We start from the raw sequence: 22,891 nt of genomic DNA, 5'->3' as shown, positions 1-22,891 counted from the left end.
CTTTTATGGTCTTTCCCCTGCCTTTCTGGTTGCTGCCTCTTAGTTTCCTTTATTGGTTCCTGTGAGTGTCCTGAGGCTTGATCCTCAGCCTTTCTCTCTCTTCGCTCTCTCAGAAATAGTCTCTATAATATTTAACTTTAATACCACCAGCTTAGCTCTTTCTTTTGTGTTGGAGACTCGTAAATGCATCTTCCTACTTGACATCTCCAATTAAATGTATCATAGGCATCTCAAAATTAACCAATGCAAGCTAAACTCATTTACTTTCAAACCTGCTCCTCCCTCACTCTTTGCTTTCCGAGAAAATGAATTAAATGGTATCATTGTATGCCCAGTTGTTCATGACAAAAGTTTGAGAAATATATTTTATATCTTCCTTTTCCTCACTCTCCAGCTAGTCTGTCAGTAAGTTTTGTTGAATCAACACTTAAACATATCTTATATATTAGTCACTGTTCTCCAGAGAAGTAGAACCAATAGGGTATGTACATAGGAAGAGATTGATTATAAAGAATTGACTCGCATGATTGTGGAGGCTGACCAGTCCAAAATCTGCAGGATGGGCTGGGAGCCTGGAGACTCCAAATGGCCAGTATTCTAGTTTGAGTCTGACAGCCATCAGGCTAGAGAACAAGGAAGAGCCAATTTTCCAGTTTGAGTCCAGTCGGTCTACTGGAGAATTCACTCTTACTTGGGGATGGTTTATGCTTTTAGACCTTCAAGTGTTTGGATGAAACCCAACCTTGTTATTCAAATTGATCTGCTTTATTCAAAGTCTTCCAATTTATGTGTTAATCTGATCCAAAAATATCCTCACAGAAACCGTAACGTTTGATCAATTATCCAGACACCATGGCCCAGCCAAGTTAACAAATTAAATTAACCACTATACCATATTAAATCTCTCCCCTCCTTCACCACCATTTCTCCTGTCCCAGCCACCATCATCTCTCATTGGTCTCCCACTTCTATTTTTGCCCTCTATCCTGACTTTGCAGAAAATCAGAGTTCCCTTTTTATAAGATATATCAAATACATTGACTCCCTTGCTTAAAGTTCTTAAATGGCTTCACATTGTACAGATGGTACAATCTCCTTATCAAGGCTACAGTGACTTAATGACGTGGCCCTTCTACTTGACAGTCTCAAACTGTCCCACTTTCCCTTACTTGCCACCTCCCAGCCACTCATTTCCAGCTGGCTGGAACACAGCCAGCTCTTACCCACTGGGCTTGAACTTGCTGTTTCTGCTGCCTCATCTTCTCCTCCCTTCTTCCCACAGCTCCCTTCTCCTCAACCCCTTTTTCCAGTGTTTCTGCTTATTCCCCTTCATCTCCCATCTAAACAGTAACTTTAGCCTCCTGACCAATCTTCACCTTTACAACTTCTTTGTACTCTGCATTATGGGCAGTTTATTTTTAAATCACAAATCCAGTCTCTAAAATTTCTGTAATATAAGGTTCTTAACCTTTTTTGTTCCCTAGATCCTTTGACAGCTGACTAAACATATACATCCATTATCCTTCTCAGAATACTGTCTGAAAATAATAATATAATGTTTTGCTAGCTACCTTCATAACTGAAGGTGTTATAACTGAATCCTTGTCTCCTTCCAAAATTCTTATGCTGAAGCCCTAACCCTCAACATTATGGTGTTAAGAGGGGTGGGGGTTGAGAAGCAAGTAGATTTGGATGTGGTCATGAAGGTGGACCCCATGATAGGATCAGTGCCCTCATAAGAAGAGGAAGAGACAGCAGAGTGCCTTCTCTCACTGCCAGGTGAGGATACAGCAAGAAGGTGGCCATCTAAAGCAAGGAAGAGAGCCTTCACTAAGAATCAAATAATCTGCTCTCATCTGGGACTTCTCAACCTCCAGACCTAAGAGAAATAAATGTTGTTTTTGAAGCCACACAGTCCATGGTATTTTGTTATAGCAATCCAAGCCGACTAAGACAGAAGGAGACACTGTGTTTTACATGATAATCAGTAAAAATAAAGATTTATTGTATTTTTCATCTAAGTTTACAAACCCATTCAATTCTATCCCAGACGAATTCTAGTGGTTGAGTGCTTATATACTATAATTTATACAAGAGTTCAAACTCCTTAGTTAGTTTTCTAAACTCTTTACAACTATCTCCAACGCTTTTCCAAGCCTTTTATGTGTACAAAAACCGTGCATCCCTTTGCACTCTATAGATATGCAGACTTTTTGCCATTTCCAGCTCTCTTGTATGTTTAGGTCTGTAAATGTCTCTCTGTGTGGGATTTCTTTCTCCTACTTCTTCACCCAACAAACTTTCACGTTACTAAAGACTAAGTGTCTCTAATTTCTCCCCCTCCTCCAGGAAGCCTTCCCTATTCTCTGCACAGTTCGAGTATACCTCCACCTGGTTCTCACAGAAACATTCCTATACAGCAGCCATCACAACAATGCACTACTCTTGTTTTATGTTGGCACCCTTTAATTATCTGGATGGCTTCTTATTTCTTGTGTTATCTCCTGTGCTTAGGGCACAAGTGTTTAATACATTTCTGTGTAATCAACTGATAGTGACTTGAACCCAGGGTAGCTTCGAGGCTTCTGTGGAATAGTCAGAAAACAAAGACTGAGCATGGATAAATAGAAGAAATCATCCCATGTGAATTGCCCTGGTAACAGCTTTAAAGTAGCAGATGAGGACTTGCTTAATAATACACAACATGATGTAGTAACTCCAACTTGAGCCTCACAAAGACTATTTGAAGAGAAGGTAAGCAAAGGGGAAAAAGAAAGAAACTTGACTTTGTTCAAAAATAGAATAGGGGTGCCCGGGTGTCTCAGTCAGTTAAGAGTCCAACTCTTGGTTTCAGCTCAGGTCATGATCTCACGGTTCATGGTTCAGGCCCTACATCGGGCTCTGCGCTGATGGTGTGGACCCTGCTCTGGATTCTTTCTCCCTCTCTCTCATTCTCTCTCTCTCTCTCTCTCTTCCCCTCCCTCATTCATGCATGCTCTCTCTCTCTCTCAAAATAAATGAATAAACTTAAAAATATATATAATAAAGCCCCTTCCAGGGTGCTGGCTAATCATCCCTGTTTTAGGTGATACTTTGGCAAAATGAGCTCTTTTTTATTTCCTAATATCTTCAGAAGAGTTCCAAGATAGACAGTAGTGACAATTGATTCTATGTTATAGCTGTTAAGGTGAGTTTCCTGTTTTTGTTTTATTTTTGTTTTCAATTTTTTATTTCTTGTCCCACTTTCTGCATCTTATCAAATTATCATATACATGTATATATATACACACATTCATATTATATGTCTGTGTGTATATACATACATACATACATACTAACACATATGCAGTGTTTTCTACCCTAGGTAACAAAACTATACTAATTTTTATTTCATTCAACACCCACTCTATTGTAGCATAACAGTAATATAACCAGAGTAAATATTTTTAAATATTTGTTCAACATAGTTTGCCAATTGCAAAGGATTCATGTTCATTAAGATGTATAATTACTTTCATACCATATGCTGTTCTGATATAAATTAAGGTTTGATATTTGAAAGAGACACCTATGATTCCAAGATTAGATCACACTCAATAACCTTTTCTTGTAAGCATATAACATGCTTTATGACTTTCACTCAGAGTTTGGGGATGGGAAAAGTGTTATTGGCATCACAACCCACAACCCCACTTCCAACCTTCCAACCTCATGTTTTCCTCCTCCGTAGACATAATGGTGTTATCTCTCAGTATTTTTAGTTTAGGCATTAAATCTTGAAAATATGCGATCAACATGTGGGCAAAGGGATATGCTATATACAGTGGATAACAAATCGCCATGCTTATGCCACACATGTTGTGAAAATGTCCAGGGGCCAAAAACCAGGACCAGTAGGGTGGAAGCATCACCCAGGGGCTTACTTATGTGTAGGAGGTTACTGGGGCTGGGGCAAGCATGGAGGGGATGATATATCAGGAGTCTTTTAAGTTGCACATGGCAGAAATACAAATTCAAACAGAGAATTGAAAAGTCCAAGAACAGTACTTGTTTCAAGCATTGCTGGAACTAGGTGACCAGACAATGTTACCAGGACTCTGTCTCTTGCCGTTTCTTGGGCAGGCTCTTTCCAGATGGTGAGCAAACAGCCATTATAGAAGAAAATTCCAGGGAAGGACCTGGTTTAGTCACTTGCTGGTGCCTAAGCTAATTGCCAAAGCCAGGACATGTATTGGGCTGACTGGCCAGGCCTGGTTCCTACATCTAGTCTCTGTTGAGAAGAGAAAAGATTCAGAGTCAGCTGTATTCAAATTAAATGGCATAGAGTCAACACAAGAAAGAGGTAGTCTATTACCAGTGGACTGTGAAAAGATGCAGTGAACACATGTCCACTGCTAAGTAACGTTGTGAGAAAGTAGCTCATGGATGAATGCTATAGTTAGGAGAAACCAGTTTTTAAAAGTGAGAAGGTCAAAAAGTATGTGCTAAATTTAAGGAGCAAATAAAAGACTTAAGTAAAATTTGTGGTTGCAGTTTTGAGAGGGATTCATTCACTTGCTGTTGTGATAGAAAATACTGAGTCAGCTGGGCATGCAAGGCTTTGGTGAGAAGATGCTGTTTGAGAAAAGACCTGAAAGAGCCACGGAGGTATCTAGGAGAAGAGCATTCCAAGCAGAGGGAACGGCACATGCAAAGGAGACAATGAAGTAACCGAGGGCCAAGATGCCGTCAGGTGTGAGCAAGCAGGGATGATGAGGAGGCCATTGCTGGAATCTCTTAGCCATCATTTAGTGACTGAATCACAACCTGTGAGAGTCACAAAGCCATTGCTGCCCCAAGTTCATCACCAGGTATGATATGTGAGAGTGCTGAATTCTCCCTCTTCTTGGATAGGAGCCTGAGTTGTAACTTGGAGCTCCCGTGGGTAGTTTACAAAGCCAAAGGAAGGGAAAAGGAGGTAGACACTGACAGTCAAGAATCAAAGTCCATCATTCATTTCCTTCATCCATTCGTGCATTCTTGAAGCATTATTTGATATCCACTTGCTATTTTCAAACACTCAGGTAACCAGAGCACGAAACAGTAGGACAAAACTCGCTCGCCTAAGTGGTTTTACAGTCTAGCAGGAGTCATCTAAGAAGACTGGGCGGGCTACACTGGCAAGAGGAGTGGGAAGGAGGCAGGATTCATAGGCCTAGGCCGGTAGGAGGTCAGAAAGTCAGCAAGGGGAGCAATGTCAGTGACCTCCCATGCAAAGACAGAGGCTGCCTACCCTGTGGGGGTGGGGAGATGACTCTTGCCACTGCTGAGGTCAGCACACAGGCACTGCCTCCCTCTGGCTGCCACTTGGCATTTCCCCTTGTTGATGAAACATCCCAAGGTCTCCAGGCTCTTCCCTGCCTCTACTTACTAAAGGTGGCGGAGGAGGGCTATGGAGGGTAGAAAACAAAGACAGTTGGACACAAAATGTCTCCTTTTGTTTCCACCCTGCATCTTCTTTTCCCAACATGTTGGAAAAGAAATTTTTAGAAAACATAATTCTACCTCTTTTGCTTATAAAATTCAATGCAAGAAAGATACCTTCTTTTTTACCCCAAGTATAAAATGAAATATTCATCTTATCTATAGTTTAAACATAAATTTGCACTCATGATGAATTAAATGAATGCTTGGTTCTCATAGCACTTAGTAACCATTAGCTCCAGGTTATAAGAGGCCCTGGTTGATCAGCTTTTTCACGAACATGAGTTTTGAAGTGACCAAAGTAGTTTCAGGGCTGTACGCTTCCCGGGCAAACATAGCCGTGAGGAGTAGTGAAAGCCCAGGGGGCATCACAAATTGGTGGTTTGATTTGACAGGCCAGTGTTATTCTCCTTTACTCTTCAGTTTATTTCCAGAGTGTCTAGGTAGGGCATGAATCTTTCAGTTTGCCACAGCACGGACCAGTTTTGAACCACTCCCTATTGTCTATATCCACATGTTTCACCATCTCTACCTTCTCTTGAAAGCAGGGAAACATCTTATCGTAATTCTATTAACTTCCTAGGAATATTAGACATTTAATTCTGAAGTCCTCATGGGCCCACATGCTCTCAAGCCTTATAGTCCCTGGGTATCACTAAGAGCCCAGATAGTGACAGTTTTGCCAGTCATCAGAAAATGTCTGTCTCGAAAACAACAATTCTAGCATTCTCTTTGGGAGTCTCAAGGACAGGATTAGGGTGGGTGCTCGCCTGAAGGGTGAAATTTAAGGTCACATCAAAAAAAATCAGTAATTGAGACAAACGACATATTTTTTTTAAAGTTTATTTATTTATTTTTGAGAGAAAGAGACAAAGCGCAAGTGGGAGAGGGGCAGAGAGGAAGTGAGAGAGAGAAAATCCCAAGCAGGCTCCAAGCTGTCTGTGCAGAGCCCAACGTGCACACCTCACAAACCGTGAGGTCATGACCTGTGAGCCAAAATCAAGAGTCAGATGCCTAACTGAGCCACCCAGGCACCCTGAGATAAATAATAATGCAGTACTTGCAAAATCAAAGTTAATGCAAAAATATCTGTGATAATCAAAATATCAAAATTTCAAATAAAGACAGGTTTCTGTCTGCATGTCTGTGACTCTGCATTACTGCACAATAACATCAGTCCTTTTCAATCAGCCTCCATTCCCTGACCCAACAAGGCAAAGAAACCCATGGCCACCAACAGGCAGGTTTATGATGGGTGACAATGGTGTGCCAACAGGTTGGGCAACAAACGTGGGGCTTTCTATAGACTCATGTCTAGACCTTTCATTAACCTTCCCACTTGGTTCAGGATGTAGGATAATGTTTAAGTAAGTATGTATGCATAAAATTGCACACTTTCCCCTTTACCTCAGGCTTCACTAAGGCACAGGGAAGAAGTTTTATTTTTTCTTTAAGTTTATTTATTTATTTTGAGAGAGAGTATGCGGAAGGGGCAGAGAGAGGGAAAGAGAAAGAATCCCAAGTAGGCTCCACACTGTCAGCGCAGAGCCTGATGTGGGGCTCGAACTCACCGACCATGAGATCATGACATGAGCCAAAACCAAGAGTTGAATGCTTAACCGATTGAACCACCCTGGCACCCCCCAGGGAAGCAAATTTAAAGTCTTCTGTCTATAATTTAGCAGTCTGTATGAAAATGTCTGTCTTGTGTGGAACAGTTTACAAAATATATTCAGCATGAGCCCATTTTAAATATCTACCTATATATTGATACAGATGTAGATAAATAGATAAGCAGATGGCCTTTAGGAAGAGAAGAAGGCAGATAAACAAGCAGACAAACTATATAAAACTGTATCTCTAAATGTTAAAATGTTCAATTGTGGGTAGCAAATTGTGGATTATTTTTATCTTCCTTTTCTTATTTATATTGTTTACCTCTCTACAATGAACCCATATTATTTGGGCAATTAAACAATAAAATTATTTTAAGATTCTTTTGACAACCCTATGTGCTTTCATAGCCTGATCACATGCGATAAGATGTTAACCAGAGACGTTTTTCTTGGTTTGGTGCCATCTCGGAAACACTAAATATGCTGTAATTACCAATAACACATACCTGTAAAAAAAAACCAAATCAAGTAGCCAGTCTTCTGGAAAATGTACATTTAACATGTGTTTGCCACTTTAATAGAATTCTCCAAGAGCATTTACTAACTCGTCATCTCATAGCTATAACCTTGCCCTCCTTCCTGATGACTACAAATTTGTTTCCAGGAAAACAGGACAAAACTGCAATTACACAGGAGTAAATATGTGACTGAAAGAGGTAGTGGGTGTGGATGCCAGCCTTACCTACATGATAGGCAGGCATGAGTTTTAATCCCCTAGGAAAAAAGTTAGGTGAGTTGTTGTTAAATAAAGAAAGCCCACATTTCTAATGCTTATTAGCTAACATTTAGCTGGAAGGGTCACCAATCGTTAAATTATTTTTATAGGCAGCTTAGCAGAAGCTGTGTTTCCATGACAACAGACAATGTATGGAAAGGTTAAAAAAAAGTTAATGGGATTTGTGGTGATCTCAGTAATGCTCTATGGAAATCACTCATTAATTTGATTTTCCTATTTCTCAGGCTTCCCTGCCAACTGCAGAACTGGATTTTCTGGGGCTGACTGATGTTGGAAATAATGCATTTCTGAGAGCTTCACTGTGCCTTTTTCCTGAGGAGTTGAGAAGGAGAGTTTGATAATCCCTCCCTGATCTCTCTATGAGCTGAATATGGGCAGGTGCCTCTGTGAAAGACCCATAGCACCCCTCAAACTGACCAAGGGAAGTGAAGGTTTGGTCAGAGCAGCAGGCACAAGTTTACCTTAATTTTCTTCTGGAATCCACATTAGCATGTTTGCTTATAATTAAATGTTTTATGAGGAAAGAGAAATCAGCCTACTTTCCAAGTTTCTGAACTGAGTCACTGGATGGATGATGGTGGAAAAGATTGAAGGATGAGCAGAGTGTGAGCAGAATGATAGGAATTGTATTATGTCATGACTGAACATTTTAGACCCAAAAGACTACTTCATGCAGACATGGCCATAGTTTTGCTATCAATAGAATATCAGGAATAGTGCCCAGAATATTATTTTATTACCATTTGAAAGATTCACCTGTTGGTGTTGAGGCCTTTTTTACTTGTCCTCAATGTAGTTTTAATTTTTTTTTTTTTAACAAAAATACAAGAGAACAAATCTACACCTTTACTTATTTACTTTTCAGTAAGTTTAAATCCTTGAGGGATACAGCATTTCACAGGTTCTGTGGCCGATGGCTTTAGCAGGAAGCTTACTTTGGAATTTGGCATGAACCATGCCACTGTTTTCATGAGCATGAGTTACTTTTCCCCAGATTACTCTGGTTTTGTTCAGTTTGCTACCAGGAGTCACTGTGTTGTTCCTTGCTTTGTACACATAGGCACATCTCCTGCCTAGACAGAATTCAGTTTCATCTACAGCATAAACACCTTCAATTTTAAGAAGAACTGTGTGCACTCCCTCTGGTTCCAGAGACCCTGCTTATGGCCAACAAAAGTGGCCTTGGACCACAGCCTTCCAAACATATTTGTCATTTTAGGGGTCCTGTTCCCAAAAGGCATCCACAGGCTCCAAGATGGTGGAAAGAGAAAGACCAACTTAGTTTTAATTTTTATTAAAGTACTCCAGATGCAGATGTTTTAAAGATTTCTGCTCTTTTTTTTTTTTATATACTATTTATTTTTGAGAGAGAGAGAGAGAGTCAGGGAAGGGCATAGAGAGAGGGAGAGGGAGAAAATGTCAAACACACTCCATACTCTCAGCATGGAGCTCATCACAGGACTCAAACTCATGAACCTTGAGATCATGACCTGAGCTGAAATCAAGAGTCATCTGCTTAACTGACTGAGCCACCCAGGCCCCCCCAGATGTAGATATTTTAGAATCAACAAATTATGTTGCTTTCTGAACAGAATTTAGAATCTATTTATTTCCATATCTTGAATGGTCTATACTTCCTAGTATCACATTGACTTTGTGTGTGTTATGTATGTTAGAATCACATTGTTTTGTATCAATGTGAGGCTGCAATTATCCTTAGTATGTCTTTTAGGATTATTATGAGCTTCTCTGATGTGTCCTTCTCCACCTTAAAAATTCTATTAAGGAGCCAAGAGTTTACAAAGCAAATAAAAACAGATATTCACAGGGGCACCTGGGTGGCTCAGTTGGTTAAGTGTCCAACTTCGGCTCAGGTCATGATCTCTTGGTTTGTGAGTTCGAGCCCCATGTCGGGCTCTGTGCTGACAGCTCAGAGCCTGGAAACTGCTTTGGATTCTGTGTCTCCGTCTCTGTCTGCCCCTCCCCCACTTGTGTTCTGTATCTTTCTATCAAAAATAAATAAAATGTAAAAAAAAAAAAAAATTAAAAAAAACAAACAGATATTCACATGTAAAAAAACCAGAATCCCAACTTTGACCAGGAAGACCACTAAACAGTGTATATTAATATAGACTTACAATGCTATTGTTTTCAGTGTGACCATGAATTCAGTGGAAGAAGTTTAGAATTATCATTTGAAAAAGAAGTGATTTTTTAATTTTTGTTTTACTTTTATTTAAATCCAAGTTAGTTAACATAGTATAAGAATCGTTTGAGTAGAATTTAGTGATTTATCCCTTAAATATAACACCCAGTGCTTATCCCAACAAGTGCCCTCCTTAGTGCCCATCACCCATTTAGCCCATCCCCCAACTTAACACTCCTCCGGCAACCCTCAGTTTGTTTCTCTGTATTTAGGAATTTCCTATGGTTTGCCTCTGTGCTAAGTTACAAGGATGTTATTTTGAGGTATAGATTTGGGAGGTAAGTAAAAGCATTTATCCTACCAAAAAAAACTTTAAGGTAAAAGAATGCCTAAACAATATACTGCCAATATGGCTCCAACCCATGAAAGACCTTTATCAACATCATATCCCACACCTGTTGAGACCCTAATCAGATTATGGTTAAGTCCCGGATACTTACTCCAAAGTCTTCTGTGGAAATCATACCAACTCAGAATGAAGTAAAAAACTCTTTTAAATTGGTTACATTAATGATGCTTCCTGACCCTTTTCTGTGTGGTTTTTCCTCCCAATTAAAAGTTTCACTCAGTATCAGTGGCAAGGAAAGACCCTTTGATTCGGTAAGGACTCATCCCTATGTGACATCAGCTTTCTTCAAAACATTAAATAGGCACCAGCTCCACACAGAGCCGAGTAGAGTTCCTAAGGTATAAGTTGTTCCTCCTCAGATCACTTATTTCCATGATCTTCATTATCATGAAGGCTTTGACATAATTTTCTTTTCCTTGCTAGGGAATTCTATGTGCAGATGAGTGTCAGAAGCTGAAGGGAGTCCACTGGCCATGTTTGTCTATGGTGGGGACTCAGGGTCAGGGCAAAGTATGACTTGTTAGGAATTTGAACCAGGATTGATCTAGAAAATTTAGAGTAAAAAAGAACAGAATCAGACACTTCAGGATTTAAGAACATTGCTGTTTCTCATGGGAGCTGTTTACCTTCTAATACAGGGTACTTAGAAAATGGAATTAGAAGGAAATTTGAAAAGGATGGGTGCTAATGTACAACTTTTTAAAATATAGTATCACCATTGCAGGAACAATGATTATGAATAATCAAGAATCTGATAGCTGACTTGTGTGGAGATACATCCAATAGAAATATTAACTTATTAAAACTGAAAAAGATAGAATGTACTGCATCAATACATGTATTAAAACAAAAGCCAGGGACAGGGTGCCTGGTGGCTCAGTCAGTTAAGGTTAAGCATCCGACTTTGGCTCAGGTCATGATCTCATGGCTCATGAGTTCAAGTCCTGCATCAGGCTCTGTACTGACAGCTCAGAGCCTGGAGCCTGTTTCAGATACTGTGTCCCTCTCTTGCTCTGTCCCTCCCCCACTCATATTCTGTCTGTCTGTCTCTCTCTCTCTCTAAGAATAAATAAACATAAAAAAAAGCCAGCAGTTTCTAGGAATTATGTATGTCTCTATAATATTTAACTTAGCAAAACCTAGAATAGCTTTCCATTGGATACTTCTCCAGAGTCATGAAAATATTCTGAAGTGATTTAAGTCTTAGTGCCTGTTATGAGTTGAATTGTGCCCCTCCTCCCCAAATGCATATGTGACCTTATTTGGAGATAGGCTTTTGACAGAGTTAATAAAGTTAAGATGAGTTCATTATGGGGTCGAGCTCAATAAAATTGGAGTTTTTACCAATCTCAGTTTGTGACCTTGAGCCCCACACCAGGCTCTGCGCTGACAGCAAGGAAACTGCTTAGGATTCTCTCTCCCTCTCTCTGCCTTTCCCCAACTTGTGCTTTCTCTCTTTCAAAATAAATAAATAAAGTGTTTAAAAAAGGCAGAGGAGGGGATGGAATTTGAACATAGAGATATCCACTGGTGATGTAAAGAGACACAGGGAGAAGGTGGTCATTTACACATTGAGGAGAGAGGTCTGAAACAGATCCTTCCCTCCCAGCCCTCAGAAGGAACCCACTCTGCCAATACCTTGATTTTGGACTTCTGGCCTCCAAAACTGTGAGAAAATAAATGTGTGTTGGTTAAGCTACCCAGGCTGTGGTACTTCGCTATAATGCCTCAGCAAACTAATACAGCACACAACAATCCCATCAAGGACCAAAGCAATTGGTCCTGACTGGAGGCTTAGGCTTCATCCTTCTTTCCCTTATCAGGGTCACTGATGTCAGACTGGGAAGCCAGAGAGATGAAATGTGAGACGGCACTATGTCAAATCAACTAATGAGGAAAAGAAACACAGAGCCACTGGAGTTTGATTACTCTCATGATTTATTAATATTCAGATTGAAAAAGGAGCCTTAGAGCCGCAAGTTACGCTAATTGGCACATTTGCTTTATTTTATTTATGTATTTATTTATTTATTTTCAAAACAAACTGGGTTTTTGATTTTTTTCCTTTTTGTTCATTCCATCACATTAAAAGGAGGAAAAGAAAAATGGTTTTGAATTCACTCGATATTTTGGACTCCTCAGATGAACGGAACATTGCACACACACTTGGAACAGAGAGAGATAGAGAGGAAAGTGGACTCCCACAGGGCCACACGCACCAGATCAAAAAACTTGGATACAGTGCAAGAATTTCCCGAAATGATTGGATCATCATTACCAAAAACTCGCCATAACAACACCAAGAAACAAAAAATGTTTAAGCCACACTGTTTGACTTGGGATCTTTCCTGCTTTTTTTTTTTTTTTAAATGTTTGCCACACAGAGAGAAAGAGGGCTAGTGGGTAGGAGAGGACAGACTCACGGACGTGAGCAGGACAGGAAGGGGAACTTCAGAGTGGAGTTGAGAAGAGGGATGGGGAGAGACAGGGTTCAGGAGAGGGGAGAGTGGGGACATGGAAAGCCATTTCTTAAAGTTCAGGCATGTTCTTGGTCCGCCTCACGTTCTTCTCCTTTACCCTCATCCTGCCGGGCACTTTCCTTAGGTTTGGTTTCATCTACAGCTTCTGAGGAAGAAAACAAGAGTGGGGAGGGGAGAAAGGGGTTAGTATTTTGTCTCATCTCTTCATATGATAGTGCAATGCATGTCTCTTTTTCATACCATTTCATAAGAGATTTAAGATAAAAAGAGATTATTGTTATCTCAGTAATACAATTTCCAAGTTCAGAAGGGTTTACCTCCAGGAGGCTCTTCAGTGACATGTATGGAAGAGCTCAGGAACAAAGCTGTGATATTGGGGGAAGGAGCCACTAAACAGAAATTACCACAGTCTTTAATCTCTCAGCCTTGCAATCAAGATATCCATACACAGGCTCTTCAAATAAGGAATTGACAACAAGCTTGTATCTCTTTTCAATCCATGGCAAACTGATTGTGACAGATAGTTTCTGTGGATCGTTGAACAGCCATTCCAACTCTCTCACCTCTTATTAGTGGTGTCATAAAGGCTGGAAAGTAAAATAATTGCGTTTCCAGATCCCCTTGAAGCTAGAGGTATCCGTGTAACACAGTGATGGCCAATTAGATAGAGACAGAATTCCTTGAGGAGGACCCCAGAGAAGGTCTTTGCTTTACTTTCTGTTATTCCTGATAACTGAGACATCAAACGATACCTGGTAGTATAGCAGCTATCTTGTGACCATGAGGACAAAGACTATACACTAAGAATGGTGGAGCAGAAAGGAGAAAAAACTATCATTGAGTGACCTATCAGTCTCAGATAACTTTACCTCAGACTTTTTCTTGTTATGTGAGATAAATAAACTTTAAACTAAACCATTATAGTAGCTTTTAGTTTCTTGTAGTCAAGAATATTCCAACTGAATATACTTATCCATAAGGCAGTGTGCTTTGTTTAACATGGAAGACTGTGTCTTTTTAAAGGATAGTTTCTTCCTCAGGAAGCAGGCAAATTTTCTAACTTTTCTGCCTGGTTTCCTGATAGAACTCAGTCAATTGATTTCATGTGACAGATGGTTCACTAAGATGCCAGCTAGTGGAAAGAGAATTCCTTTGCCCTGAAATCACCCATATTGCTAACCTAAATTCCTTGTGTTGGGTGTCCCCCAGATTATCCCTGGTTTCAATAATTTGCTAGAAAGACACACAAGACTCAGTATATAGTCCTATTCATGGCTATAATTTGCTACAGTGAAAGGACACAAAACAAAATCATCAAAGGGAAAGTTGTATGGGGTGAAGTTTGGAGGAAACCATGCACAAACTTCCAAGAGCCCTTTCCCTATGGAGTCATACAGAATGTGCTTAATTCCTCCAGCAATAAACTGCAACATGTATGAGATGTCAGCCAACAGGGAAGCTCATCTGAGCTCACAAGTCCAGAGTTCTTACTGGGGGCTGGTCATGTAGGCACCCTCTGCCTAGCATGTACCAATTCCAGACTCCCAGAAGGAAAATGGATGTCCAGCATAAACCACGTTGTTTGCAACAAGTGTTTAGGCACAATAAAGACTCTTAGTTAGGAAATGGTGAGACCCTTCTCAAAATTCAAGTTCCCAGATTCCAGCCTAGGATCAACTTTACAGGCATCCTAAGAAGTGAGAGATTTTGAGACTAAAGAAATCGAGGCCTTTTAGGAGACCGCTAGAACAGTTCACATAAGTGTATGTTTCTTTCAAATCAGTCAACTCTATATTTATATTCAGATGAAGTTCAACATCTACATACAAATAAGACAACTGCTGGAAATATATTTTTGGAATTCTTTCTTTGGAACAACCATCTAATAATATTCTTTTAAATCTGTCAGCAGCAGAAAATGTTTATCTCCTTGAAAATAAATTTGAGTTTTAGAATCAAATGAGGCTGGACTGGTAAATAAGGTAGCAGCTATGATGGTTCATTTTAATGTTACAACGACTAATTTTTGACCAAAATTTTTAAGTCTGATTTATTTTGGGAATTTGTAGCTGACTATCAGTCACTTTCCAAATGTAATTATTATACTAAGGCTACCTACTATTACTCATAAAGCCATTTTGTTGGGCCTAGCCTTCTTAAGCGACCATTATTACTCTTAAAGAACTGGGATACCAATCATATTTTTCAGGAAAAATTTTTGTATAAAACTAACTCAGTTCTGATCATTGTAATACTCTATGTACCAGCATTGTCCCTTGTGGATTATAGAACTCTGGTGAACTAATGAATCAGCTAATTTTCTGCCAGAAGAAAGCTTTCAGGTTTATTTCAGTGAGTTTTTTGTTTTTGTTTTTGGTTTTTTGTTTGTTTTTTATAGCAATCTGGAATTTGCTCAGAGAATTTACTTAGTTCCTTAGCTCTACTCAAACTTTTGGATACTACAGGTATCCCCAAGGTGGTTTACTATCCGTATCACCCAGGAAACAATGAATTTAGTGCCCTCTTCAAACTGCAAAAAAAACAGAACATTAATTTAAACTGGCCTGAAGCATATAGAAGTTTCAGGTGTAGGAACAAGACAAGACTTTAAGCCTTTCTACCTGAAGTAAAAACTTGGGAGCTAAGAGGTAGATTTAAGGGAGGTTGGGGAACTTGAGAGAAAAGGTGGAAGCAGAATGTCTGTTTATAGAAAAGGAAAGAACATTCCAAAAGGAAAAACAAAAGAACAAAGATTCAGGTAATTCTGAAAAGCAGCCACACTTTCTGTCTTCTGTCAGAGTGGAATCAGGTTAAATTCTCCCAAATGCCTGTACTTTCTCTCGTCATCCTTTGCCTGGGCCTGGGGGAAAGAGTGAAAATGGCACCCATCTCTTTATTCTGGCAGGAAGTGCTGCTGTCCACTCCCTGTTAAGAGAGCTTCAATATCTATATATTCTTTCCTTTAAATGCTTCAAAATATTTGAAATATACTTATTTATTCATTTACTTGTTCAATAAGTTGTTATTGAACACCTGTAATGTGCCAGACATTTTTCTAGATATTGAGAAGAGGTGGAAAAAAACATTTAAGACTCATTTAAGTCTTTCACAATATACCTTTAACAGACAATGAAATCCATAATCATAGAATGGCAGGGAGAGAGGCCTCAAAGAACATCCAGTCACCAGACACAACTCTTTAAGGGTAACAGCAATTTCATTTTTGCTCAACTTTGAACCCCCTGTGTCTAGCACAGAACCTAGTGCAGGGAAGGCCCTCAATAAACATTTGTTGAATGAAAGAATGGATAGACATCCTCACTTCATAGATGAAGAAGCAAAAGTCCAGATGTTTCCCTAAATCATACAGTTTTCTCATGACCTAGCCAGAACAAAAACCTAGAACTTCTACTAGTCTCAGTTTCCCATTACATCAGGTGGTCAAACTTGACCAGAGAGGGTCAAGATCAAATCAGTTTTATTCAGCACTAGAAACAGGTAGCTAGGGCCCACAGGCTTTTAGTGATCTAAAAAACTTCTGAGATTAAAAACAAACTGTTGGCTCCAAAATTTAAAATAAAAAACATAAGATTAAAACTGATGAAGTTCAATTAGTTGACTACAAAAGGGACCATGTCAGTCAACTAGCTGGAACTCAACTGAATACATATAATTATATACACATTATATTTTATACGAGGTAAGATTAGTTTTTTATTTACTTGATATTACTGAATACTGAACAAAGGAGTCATCTGTGTGTTAGATGTAGGGATGACTAGCTGGTAGAAATAATATGTGTCAAGTCAGTGGATTCAGCTACATTTTTATAGGCCACCAGGAAATTATGGAGAGAAAAATATGGAGGAAGGAAACAATACAAAGTAAGAATCTTCCCCAACCACAAAAGCAGAACAAGAACTCATAATGATATATTTTTTAAAGCATACACAAAAACAGAAACAAGCAAACAACAATATGAAGCACATGCCTGCTCTAACCAGATCCACTTGGAAGGGAGACTGTGTATGAGTTTGTGAAAAGTTTTAACCTTAGACAAAGGGAAGTTATTGGAAACAGAATCCAAGTTATGTATAAATGGGTCCATTTGAGCGTGAATGCCAGAGAGAACTTCTGGATATTGCTAACTTGTTCCTTCTCCCTCGAATGCCAATTCTAAACAAGTCACTGTAGTTAATAAGTGATGTTGACCATAAACTTATATATCTACAATTTCTTACCTGTTCTATTCAGCAACCTCACTCCCTGGAAAGAATCACAAATGACAACTTTCCTGGCCCTTTGTATAAAGTGTTTAGCTATAGCTAACATAGTTGAGCACCTCCTATAAGCTCACAACAATTCTACATGTATTTGTGTCATTTCATTTAATCCTTACAGCTCTTTAATCAGTCCATTTTACAGTTGGGGAAGCTGAGGTACTTAGTGAGATGAAGTTACTTACCTAAGTCTGTACTGTTTGTAAATGGCAGCAGTGAATTTCAAACTAGGACAGAGACATCTAGGCAGCTTCTAATTTAGATTCCTCTCCCTGCCCTTATCTTTGCCCAAGAAGGATGGGTGGGCTCAGAGAGGGAACCAGAGCAGGGGGTCCACAGGTGCCTAGGCCTGCAGCCCACACAGTTCAAAAACTGGTCTTAATACAAGCAGCTCAGAATGGAGGGAAGAATCTTGATTAGTCTTGAACAATATGAAATCTGGTCTTGGCACTCTCTGGCACTAATTACATAATTATAAATGCTAGAGATGAGTTAATATGTAATCTTTAGTATTTTGTGCAAAAACTTTGATCACCATGGTGAGTGTCAGAGATAAATGAATGGCTGAGGCCAGCTGGTCACTCCAATTATCATGATCCAATTAGGGTAAATAATCACATTCCCCATCTAGAGGATCAACCTCCCTCTGAGACAGTTATTGCTTACGAAGCGGCGAAGAGGCAGTGGAAGCTAAAGACTGAATGAGATTTTCAGACCAAGTGACACAGAACAAGTGAGTGCAAGTAAATGGGCCCAGAACTGGCAAAAGGGGAAAGGCTGAAGTCATTAATGTGATTGTTGAAAGTCAGCAAGTTAAAGAGTAGAAAGTGCTTTTTCTTTTTCAGTTTAGCTCTGAATAGCAATTTTGCTCATATTAAACATGGAAACCTAATATTATTAAGACATTACAAGAAAGGCAAGATTAAATGAATCATAGGTTATGCATGTACCAGATGACCAGTGAACGTATTTTCATTAACAGTCATTACTATTCAATACCTAGTAATGGTTTCTCCCCCCCAAATCAGTCTTCACCAAGGGAAATCAGCCCCACAAATCCAGTTTTATTATGAGGCATAATGTATCCTCCCAAACAAATAAAAAAAACCAAACACCCAAATCCAAAAACTGATGATGCATTTTAGTAGTTTGGTCTAAGGGGGGAGGGGGGGGAGTATTTTTTTTTAATGAAATTGGGCAGTGTTTTATAATTATATATATTTAATTATTAAATATTTAAATTCTCAAAAACTATATATAGTCACTTTGAACAGGTGATGTTAGCTTCTGGTAAAGACCTATAAAATTCTCTGGCACTAGCATTTTAACCTTGACAAAAACATTACTTCTTTCAGACCCAAAGACCTCTTAGAAATGACCATGTTCAGGGGCGCCTGGGTGGCGCAGTCGGTTAAGCGACCGACTTCAGCCAGGTCACGATCTCACGATCTCGCGGTCTGTGAGTTCGAGCCCCGCGTCAGGCTCTGGGCTGATGGCTCGGAGCCTGGAGCCTGTTTCCGATTCTGTGTCTCCCTCTCTCTCTGCCCCTCCCCCGTTCATGCTCTGTCTCTCTCTGTCCCAAAAATAAATAAAAAACGTTAAAAAAAAAAAAAAGAAAAAAAAAAAAAAAAAAAGAAATGACCATGTTCATTAGAAGTCTCCATGAATTTTAACATTTCTGTGTTAACTTAAAAAGAAAGTTAGCATCATAGAAAGTAAAGTCATGTATTCTTAATGTTCTGGAGTTAAACACACTAAAAAAGGGAAGAAAAAGTGTGCTGCTCATTTATTCATTTATTTATTCAGTGAAAGGTCCTGAGCCTATGTGCATTCTACATGTTTCAAATATAGCAGTGGTGCTATAGCAATGAAAACACCAAGTAAGATAAGAATCCCTACCTTCCTGGAAATTATACACCAGTTAATCACTAGCACATTTATATGGCAGTGTATTGTTTGTTGGAGAAGGAGTGGTAAAGGAAAAAGTGGTAGCTGGACAAGAAGCACTCAGCCCAAAGGGGTGTAATTTCTCCTGGATTTGTAAAGTTGAGTATCTTTAATAAGTTTCTAAATACGGAAAACCCTGGTAACTTTCACATTCTCAATCCACAACCATCATTCCTAAGGAAGATCAAGACCACATTAAAACAGCAGTAAAGGGGCACCTGGGTGGCTTAGGTGGTTGACCATCTGACTCCAGCTCAGGTCATGATCTCATGAGTTTGCCCCTGCATCAGGCTCTTTGCTCTTAGTGCAGAGCCCGCTTCAGACCCTCTGTCTCCCTCTCTCTTTCTGCTCCTCCTCCCACTCTCTCTCCCTAAAATAAATAAACATTAAAAAAAAAAACCAGCAATAAAGATGAAAGTCATTTCTTTATGTATTTGAAATAGTGTGGTGGTAGCCTTAAAACAGTAAGGGGACCCAGGTGTATGATTTCACAGTGGTGCTTGAAAGATGTATGCAAATTGGCTCTCTGATCCTTACTGAAATAGAGTCTAGAAGCAGCTCTTGACTTGATGCATCCCATTCATTTCCTCGAAAGGGTGAGAATAGCACGTCTGCACATTCTGTCGGGAGCAGATACCAGGAGCATATGCAGCAGCGGCTGCTCGCGTGCTCAGTCGGGCAGTTCGGCTGCAGTGCTGTTGGAGGGATGGCGGTGTTCCCAGCTGCTATTGCCTACCCTGAGCTCTAATGGCCCTGTTTACTGGCTCCAGTCCAGGCCCCTCCTCAGCCCTACATTACTGAAATTAGGTTGAGTGGATTTCCGAGTAAAACATTATCTCTTGGGACCTGCCCAGCTCTCCCCAGCCTTGTCAACATTGATTAAATAGAAGCTGCTATCATCCTGGGGCCATGCCTACAATTACTCTACCAACCACTCCAGGCTGGGGTGTTTGCTTTCCCTTTTTATTTTCACTTTTCTTAAATATTAAACGTTATCACCTCAAAGGCTCAAAGGAAAGTAACAAAAAAAATTCTGAAGCTAACTCACACATATCCCTTTGTCACTTACATGGTCTTCCGCTGGAGCTGTGTGCCAGATGTCAATCTGGAGCCTGGATCATGGCTTTTGGTGGGCACTGGGATCCACATTTTGACCTTCACTTTTGGCCACTTTTTAAATCTTGTTTTACATTTTAAATTTCTTTCAAAGCATTGAGCCAGGATACACCATTTTCATGTCAGCAGAATGATGCAAATATTACCTATGCCCCCCACCTCTTGCTTTTTGAGCCTTCGAAAGAGAGGATAATTCTATTGCTTCTAACACTATTCACTTGAGGATTTTAAAGAGTAGCAAGCAAAAATTTAATCAAAGAGAAAACTCAAAGGCAGCATGATGGTGGGGTCCCAATGATATCTGAAACTACATACACATGTTTACTTTTCTTAAAAGTTTAGGCCTAGAACCAAGCTGATTTGTATTCTAGCCTTGACTTTGCCACCAATTAGTCATATGATCTCAGAGAAGTTATTTTTCCTTTCTATAAAATCTATACAAATTCTATAAAAACATGAATAGTGATTATTCCACCTTATTGCAGGCAGGTTGTTTGGAGGTTGAAACAAGAAATCTGAAAGGACTTCATAAAATTTTAAATGCAGAATGAAGTACATTGAGACTTAAATCCAACCTGTGAGATTTGGGTAAAAAAGACCCATCAAGTTTAATATTCTTATCCCAGGAAGATAAGAACCATTTCCCAAAGGAAAACAAAAAACAAAAAACAAAACTTCCTTCTCAGATAATTGCTTAAGAGGACTTCTCCACTAGAATATTCCTGTAGTCTCTGACTCTGATCAGAAAATAAGGATACACGTGATGTGTTAATAAATAATAATAAATTTAGTTAAATTTAGTAGATGTGTTAATAAATAATAAACTCAGTTACAGAAGTTAGGAAAGAATCTAGGATCTCTAACGTTTGAAATGAAAGTCAGTGTTTTTTTGGTCTCTCTCTTTCCTTCCTTCCTTCCTTCCCTTCGTTCTTTCTTTTCTGAAAAAAAAATGACCCAGAGATTTTTGTTTTGAAAAAATTAAAACAAAAGCCAAAGAACATACAAGTTGACTGGCCTTGAAAACTTCTTAAACAATCTCAGTAGAAAATGTCTGCCAAATCAAAAAGAATGAAATCTTGCCATTTGCAATTACGTGGATGGAACTAGAGGGTATAATGCTGAGTGAAATTAGTCAGAGAAAGACAAAAATCATACGACTTCACTCATATGAGGAATTTAAGAGACAAAACAGATGAATGTAAGGGAAGGGAAACAAAAATAATATAAAAATAGGGAGGGGACACAACCTAAGAGACTTAAACTGGAGGGGTTGTGGTAAAGAGGATGGGCTAAATGGGTAAAGGGCATTAAGGAATCTACTCCTGAAATCATTGTTGCACTATATGCTAACTAACTTGGATGTGAATTTAAAAAGTTAAAAAATTTAAAAAAAAGGAAAATGTCTGCCAAACCACCAAAAATTAGTGTTCTAGCTTCTGCCCCCATTAGAAACATGCAGAAAGATTTTAAAAATTGCAATTTATGTGTCTTGCATAGTTGCCCTAAATCATTTTTGGAAAAAGATGGTATAAATGAATAAAATTAAACAGTGTTAGCATTTCTTACCATTCTCATAATGAATAAGTCAACTTTTAAAAGTTAAAAGTGACAACAAAATTGGAGGAGTTTTACTCTAGCATAACAGTCAAGGCAATTCACCACCTCATTCTTCCCCTCAGCTAAACTACGTGCCAAATGGGCAGTGGAAGCTGGAGATCTAGTGAGACACAGCTTTCTGTTAGTCCACAGGAGGAATGGAAGATTGGGAGTCAGCATGAACAATCCATGGCTCCTCGGACACTGAGAAATATGGAGAAAGGTCACATTAAGGATAGAAAAGTGATGCTGTGATATTGAGTGTTGCTAGTAATGATGATCAGAAACAGTTCAGCCTAGAAATTAAGTTTTTCCCCTTTTTTTTGTGGGGAATTTTTTAAATAGTTCAAAATGCCATCTAATAGGAGTTCAACTCTGCATTGCCCCCTTTTCACTTCACAGTAGCCCAGGTGAGGAGAATCCTAGCTGGGAGAAAGGCTTAGCTGCATGTCTCTAGCCTTTATAAACTCCATTGTCTTAGAGGCTAGGAAGATAACATTAATGTGAAAAATCTGACAATAGATAAAACCAGTGGTAAGATCAAAAGGCATTTAAAAAATGTTAAAACACTCTCACTGGAAAAATAAAAGGGAGCATGATATCTGGAGTAAGACTCTTTAATTGTACTGAGAAGATACATTTGTGGACTCTGATTTCAAAATGGAAGAGGTTCCCTTTAATCAGAATAAAAGTCATATTCATCTTCAAGAACCAACTTCAAATCAGGAGCCCTGAATAATAGTACTGCCTTTTCCATTTTGCTAATTTTATATTACAGATCTTCCTCGACTTACAATGGGGTTATATCCCCGAAACCCCATTGTAATTTGAAAGTATCATAAGTTGGGGCGCCTGGGTGGCTCAGTCAGTTAAGAGTCCAACTTCGGCTCAGGCCATGATCTCGTGGTTTGTGGGTTTGAGCCCCACGTCAGGCTCTGCGCTGACAGCTCAGAGCCTGGAGCCTACTTCAGATTCTGTCTCTCCATCTCTCGGCCCCTCCCCTGCTCATGCTCTGTGTCTCTCTGTCTCTCAATAATAAATA

The 22,891-nt window shown here is 39.3% G+C and overlaps 1 protein-coding gene and 1 pseudogene across 1 annotated transcript in view; both read right to left on the bottom strand.

Annotated features, from left to right (window-relative positions):
• Nucleotides 1-8,745: 8,745 nt before the first annotated feature.
• Nucleotides 8,746-9,080, bottom strand: LOC122198796 (annotated as a pseudogene).
• Nucleotides 9,081-12,482: 3,402 nt separating this feature from the next.
• GAP43 (growth associated protein 43) overlaps nt 12,483-22,891 on the bottom strand; it is a 100,326-nt gene continuing 89,917 nt past the window's right edge. The window contains exon 3 of the mRNA XM_042955803.1: nt 12,483-13,055. Within this exon, the coding sequence (XP_042811737.1) occupies nt 12,967-13,055 (89 nt within the window). The 3' untranslated portion in view covers nt 12,483-12,966. The remainder of the gene's footprint in view (nt 13,056-22,891) is intronic.

The sequence above is a fragment of the Panthera leo genome, chromosome C2 (assembly GCF_018350215.1).
Source record: "Panthera leo isolate Ple1 chromosome C2, P.leo_Ple1_pat1.1, whole genome shotgun sequence".
In the NCBI taxonomy this organism is placed as follows: domain Eukaryota; kingdom Metazoa; phylum Chordata; class Mammalia; order Carnivora; family Felidae; genus Panthera; species Panthera leo.
Note: the sequence above shows the minus strand (reverse complement) of the source record. Positions and strands in the feature narration are given on the sequence as shown.